The 6101-nt window shown below is 66.0% G+C and overlaps 1 protein-coding gene across 1 annotated transcript in view; it reads left to right on the top strand.

Annotated features, from left to right (window-relative positions):
- Window positions 1–5592, top strand: part of Pofut2 (protein O-fucosyltransferase 2) — a 7260-nt gene extending 1668 nt beyond the window's left edge. The window contains exons 4-7 of the mRNA XM_078041204.1: window positions 422–885; window positions 1638–1818; window positions 1973–2096; window positions 3891–5592. Coding sequence (XP_077897330.1) covers window positions 422–885; window positions 1638–1818; window positions 1973–2096; window positions 3891–4044 — 923 coding nt within the window. The 3' untranslated portion in view covers window positions 4045–5592. The remainder of the gene's footprint in view (window positions 1–421; window positions 886–1637; window positions 1819–1972; window positions 2097–3890) is intronic.
- Window positions 5593–6101: the final 509 nt, after the last annotated feature.

Raw genomic sequence — 6101 nt, 5'->3', positions numbered from 1 at the left:
CAGACGGCTCTTCTTTCCACCGCTGACTGAGATCCCGAGGCTCCTGGAAGCCCTGGACTTGGGGCACCAGCAGGGGATCCTCACCCACCCTAGGGCAAAGGTGCTGGACCCTGTGTGGGGCCAGGTGTCTGGAGACACGGGACCAGGCTTGGGAGCCGAGCCAGGAGCCTCTGTCCCTGCCACGTGGCCCTGGCTCTCACGTGCGCTCCGCCCTCCAGCCCCTCTCCATGCTGGGACAGGGCTGTCCTCCGGCTCCTCTTCTCCTGACTTGCTGGTGGTCTAGCCTCGAGCTCTGCCTGCTCCACACTCTGGTTCCCCAGAGGGGTGTTTTCTCCATGCGACCCTAACCCTGGAATTGATTCTGCCTGGAGGTGGGGAGCACATCCCTGGGTGACCTCTGAGGACCCACAGTTGGCCTGAGCCACAGCCCGGCCAGGAGCAGCAGGGCAGGTCATGTGGAACAGAGACTCCTGGTCCAGCTGGGCTCCGGAGCTCCGGGTGGTGCTGCTGGAGTCCAGGGAGTGGAGGGCCTGGTGCGCCTCTCCGGGCTGGGGGGCAGTCCCAAAGTCTGCAGGCAGAGAGCGCGGCTGCTCGGGCGACGAGGGGCATGTGGGGCTGGGCAGCTGGTGCCAGGGCGTCAGCAAGGGGAGCGGCACGGGGCGGGCTGTGGCGCCTCTCCCTGGCCCCAGCGAGGTGGCATGCAGCTGTGTGCGGTCCCCAGGGCCTGCCTGTGCCCTCAGCTCCCACCTGTCCCCACAGACCCGCCGGAGCATGGTGTTCGCCAAACACCTGCGGGTGGTGGGCGACGCCTTCAGAAGCAGGTACCTCAACTCCACCGACGCCACGGACAGGATCCCGTTTGAGGAGGACTGGACGAAGATGAAGGTGCGTCTGCGTCACCCGGGGTCAGTCGTCCTTCCAGGGCTGGGGAGTCAGGCCGGGCCACCGAGGGACAGGCCCAAGCACCGTGATCCCTGCCGTGCTGCAGATGTGGGAACTTGCTTGGCACGGTGTCCTGCGGTCAGGAGGGGACGTCGCTGCAGGCCGGCATCTAGAAGGCTGCTCTAGGAGTAAGGGAAGCCCCTGTGGGCGATCTCCTCCTGCCGTGCGTGGTGAGGGGCGGCGGGGCAGGCCAGACCCCCAGCACTGCTGGGACACCGACTGAGGACGCGCGTGGAGCCTGTGGAAAATCCCGTTGGGGTCTAGCGTCGTCCTTTTGGATTTTTTATGTGAACGTTAAATGCTTTACACATGTAAGAATGTATTTAACTGTGTGTGTAAACACACGCGAGTACCACCACGTGTGAGCGGCTCTGTCGGCTCCGCCTGGAAGCTCAGGTTCTCCTGTGGCGTGATCCCCACGAGCAGCGTGCTGGCCGGCCGCGGTGTGGGGTCCTGGAGAGGACTCCCGTGCCTCTGTCCTGGGACGCTAGCCGCTCAGCCGTGACTGGGAAGGAAACCTTAGAGAGCTTTCCTTTTTCCCGAGTGTGACTTCACTTGAGTAAAAGGGTCTGTGATGCGTGATTGCCTCCTGGTCTCCACCCGCCCTGCCGTCTGTCTGAGGTCCCTGGGGCCGGGAGGGGAGGCTGCGTGGACACCCTCGTCCCGTCGCCTCAGTTCCCCGTCCTCCTCCCCAGGTGGAGCCCGGCTCTTCGCTGGGGGGCCCCTACCTCGCAGTCCACCTGAGAAGAAAGGACTTCATCTGGGGGCACCGGAAGGACGTGCCCAGCCTGGAGGGGGCCGTGAGGAAGATCCGCAGCCTCATGAGGACCCACCGGCTGCACACGGTCTTCGTGGCCACGGACGCCATCAGGACAGGTAGGCCGCCGTGAGTGCCCACGGGCCGTGGCCCAGGGGGCAGAGCTGAGCTGCCTTCGCCTTCCCCGTTGCCGGAGCCACAGCGGCACCTGCCTGGCGTGCCTGAGTGGACGTGCCTGCTCCACGGGCCCACGAGCAGCCTCTCTGTTTGCAGAGTACGAGGAGCTGAAAAAGCTGCTCCCCAAGATGGTGACCTTTGAGCCCAGCTGGGAGGAGCTGGAGCTGTACAAGGACGGGGGCGTCGCCATCATCGACCAGTGGATCTGCTCGCACGCCAGGTACCTGCCCGCCCAGCTCACGCGGGGCACAGCCGTGCTCTTGGGTGCCTGCGTCTCGGGGTCTTGGTGACCGTAGCAGGTGGTCCCTCGCACCCTGGCCATGACCCATCTTGGAATCTCCTATAATGTCCAGTTCTGGGCATCCTTGGGCTGACGTGGACCCTTGGTCTCCAGGAGCAGTGTCCTCTGAGGCACACTTGCCTTGTTCCTGCTCCAGCTGGGCCTCTGCTCTCCCTTCCTTCCTTGCCCCTGCTCCTGTCCACTCCTGCCCTGGGAGGCCAGTGCCCTGGTGGGGCTCGCGTCCAGGGGTGCTGTGTTAGGGGCATGCACAGGGTCCCAGGGCTGGAGGCTTGTGGCCCCTTCATGGCTCTGGAGGGGCCTCTGCGGGTCGCTGCAGCCCTCCTGCACGTCCACCTGGGACGTCGTGGGCCAGCTGGACCGGGACGGTGCAGGCATGATCTCCACATGGCCCCTGCGTGCTGGGTGCTGTGCCCACTCCCCTGTGTGGGCAGCCGGCCTGCTCCCATCCACCGGGGTGAGCTCCCCGCCGGCCCTCCCACGTCCCTGGGCACCGGGGCACCAGCAGTGCTGTCTCAGCCTTTGCCTGTGAGGGACAGAGAGGACTGCTCTCAGTTGGGTCAGGTCACGGCCGCGCCCACTCCCCAGGTGTGGCCTGCAGTGGTGGTGAGAGCCTGCAGGTGTCTGGCGCTGGGGAGTCCCGAGCTCATGCTTCACCCCGCCTTGGCTCTCCCGAGAGCCCCACGGCCAGCTGGTTTCTGGGAGCCCCCCTGCAGGCTCCTGTGTGTAAGTCCTCGCCCACCTGCCTGCGGCCACTCTCGGCCACACAGCCTCCCTTACCCACCCACCTCCGTCCCTGGAGTCGCACTCACTCAGAAGCCTACGGTCCCCAGACCAGTGTGGCACTGCACGTAGCACCTGCTCTGGAAATGCCTCAGATGAGTTGGTTGTTGAGTAGAGAGGGAGGCCAGCCCAGGAGGCCCAGGGGTGGAGGGCCTCCCACCTCCCCAGGAGCTAGAGGCCAGCCCAGGAGGCCAAGGGGTGGAGGGCCTTCCACCTCCCCGGGAGCTAGAGGCCAGCCCAGGAGGCCGAGGAGTGCAGGGCCTCCCACCTGCCCGAGAGCTAGAGGCCAGCCCAGGAGGCCGAGGAGTAGAGGCCTCCCACCTGCCCGGGAGCTAGAGGCCAGCCCAGGAGGCCGAGGAGTGCAGAGCCTCCCACCTGCCCGAGAGCTAGAGGCCAGCCCAGGAGGCCGAGGAGTAGAGGCCTCCCACCTGCCCGGGAGCTAGAGGCCAGCCCAGGAGGCCGAGGAGTGCAGAGCCTCCCACCTGCCCAAGAGCTAGAGGCCAGCCCAGGAGGCCGAGGAGTGCAGAGCCTCCCACCTGCCCGAGAGCTAGAGGCCAGCCCAGGAGGCAGAGGAGTAGAGGCCTCCCACCTGCCCGAGAGCTAGAGGCCAACCCAGGAGGCCGAGGAGTAGAGGCCTCCCACCTGCCCGAGAGCTAGAGGCCAGCCCAGGAGGCCGAGGAGTGCAGGGCCTCCCACCTGCCCGGGAGGCCGAGGAGTGCAGGGCCTCCCGTGCCCGCCCCCTCCAGCCCAGGCAGTGTAGTGCGCATGGGCCTTGGGCTCCCGGGATCCCACTGCTCCTCTACAGGAGTCCTATGTGGCACCTGCGAGGAGCAGTGGAGGGACCGGCTGGGGGGCCAGGGTGGGCCTGGGCAGTGGGACTGATGGCCGGCCCAGTGCTGACCCCGTGGCTCTGGACCCTGTGTTTGTTTTCAGGTTTTTCATCGGCACCTCAGTCTCCACGTTCTCTTTCCGGATCCACGAGGAAAGGGAAATCCTGGGGTTGGACCCCAAGACGACCTACAACCGCTTCTGTGGGGACCAGGAGAAGGCGTGTGAGCAGCCCAGCCACTGGGAGATCGCCTACTGAGCGCCCGCTGTCTGCGCGTGGAGACCTGCTGCGGGGAGCACCCAGGACCTCCGTCCTGCACGTCCTCCGCCCGCCGTGGGCTGCAAGGGCTTCGCGGCCCTCTGGGTCAGCACGCAGCGTGTTCCTCAGGACTTGTGCTGCCGCCTCGCTGCAGAACTGGTGTCCAGAGGAGCGGGCAGCATCTGTGGTGAGCGGACTGCTCGGCAGCATGGACCCGGACGTCTTCCTGTCCACCGTGTTAGAAGTTACGGAACAATAAAGGCACAGGCTGCGCCACTTCCACCAGTGGCTGTTCACCTCTGCTCGTGGGCACCTGGTCGTCATTAGCCAGGCAAACTCAAGCTCTTCATTGCAGTCTTCATTTCTGAGCTCTGACACTCAGGCCACACGTCCTCGCCAGTGATGTGTAAATGGGCCACCGAGATGAGGCGAGGCTGAGGCAGGGGCTGGCCAGGAGCAGAGGCAGGGGAGTGCCCATCAGGGAGCCCGTCAGAGCGCCCGCTTGACCAGCAGCCTGCAGTGGGCTGTGCGTGCTGTCCAGCAGGAGAGACTGGCCGGAGCCTGAGGACAGGTTTGCAGGTTTGTTGCTGTGGCGGTCTTCCCAGGCGAGGCCCAGTGCAGGGTCCCGGGCTCCTGATCAGGTTGGGCCCACGTGTCCAGGCCCCTGCTTTGGTTGGGTGGGTGTAAGTTATTTGCTGGGTTGTGCCTTAGGGTGTGCCAGGCAGCCAGACGGCAGTGGAGTCTCCCCACCTGGCACCTGTGCTCAAGACGGGGAGGTCCATGCGAACTGCTGCAGTGACTCAGGGTCCGGCCCAACCTGAGAGCTGCTGGCCGCACCGTGTGGGAGCTCGGCGCTGGGCTGTTGAGCCCGGGGTGTTCCGTGCTGCGGCAGCTGGTGTGGGAGAGGCAGGCTGGGAGCAGGGAGCCGGGAGCCGGCCCCTGGGCTGTGGGGCCTGTGGGGTCGCCTGGGCCTCCGTGTCTCCCACGGCCTGGGCCGTGTCTCCCGCGGCGGGGAGGCTGTGGCAGCGCGGCTCCTTCCCTGGCCAGCAGTCAGGTGGGAAGCGGTCATCAGTGTTGGAGCAAAGTGCAGCTAGGGAGCTGGGCAGTGCCTGAGCCCGGGAGGTCAGAGGTCTTCACCTGCAGGCCACAGGCCCCTTCATGGCCGCGCCGCCCACCCAGCACCTGTGGCCCTGGATGCCCCTCAGCAGGACCTTCGAGAGCCCCGCCCAGCCCCTGTGCACACGACCGCACCCATGTGGGTTGGCCGGGTGCCCTGTGCAGGCCGGCCCTTGCCCGGGCACGGCTCCCAGCTCAATTCTGGGGCAGCAGTGGCAGCTGCCCCGGCAGGCGGACCGTCGCACGAGTTTGAGCGTGGCTCCTTCCTCTTGGGCTACGGTCACCAGTGTGCCCTCTTGCTAAGGGTGAGCATGAAGAGTGGCCAGCCACGGCGGCTCCCTGTCCCCAGGCAGCTCAGGCCTCGGGCACTGTAGCCCTGCTGCGCGGGTGCGGTCTGCTGAGTGGACCGAATGAATAAAAGGGTTTCTTTTCTTCGGTCTCTCTCCTTTCTCTTCTCCGCACAGAGCTGGCCCCTCGGGGCAGAGGGCTTGATGCAGGCCATCTGCCATGCTCTGACCGTGCCCCAGGAGCCTCAGGTGGTCCTGGTCCGCCACAGTGCCAGGGGTGCCCTCAGAAGGTGGCCAGAGCCCTGCAAGAGGTGAGGGGACACGAGGGAGCAGAGGCAGCCCTCGCTGGGCCCAGCAGCCAGTGAGAAAGTGACCTGCCATCGCCTCGCTCTCGGACCTCAGCCTCGAGAGCTGCAGCTCTGGGTTCGTGTGACTTAGGAACTATTCAGCCTTGGGGACTCGTCACACAGCTGTGGCACATTAGAAATCGCTGGGTCAGTCTTGAAGCAGGACAAGTGGATCCACAGTGGATCAAGGGGCAGTGACCAAGTTGCCGCTGCACACCCCGACCCTGTGCAGGGTTAGGGCGCACCTTCATATCCCAAACCCGCAGCCACCAGGAGGTCAGAGGTGGCGGTGCAGGGTGGGGTCAGA

Source organism: Ictidomys tridecemlineatus, chromosome 3 (assembly GCF_052094955.1).
Source record: "Ictidomys tridecemlineatus isolate mIctTri1 chromosome 3, mIctTri1.hap1, whole genome shotgun sequence".
NCBI classification, from domain to species: Eukaryota; Metazoa; Chordata; class Mammalia; order Rodentia; family Sciuridae; genus Ictidomys; species Ictidomys tridecemlineatus.
Note: the sequence above shows the minus strand (reverse complement) of the source record. Positions and strands in the feature narration are given on the sequence as shown.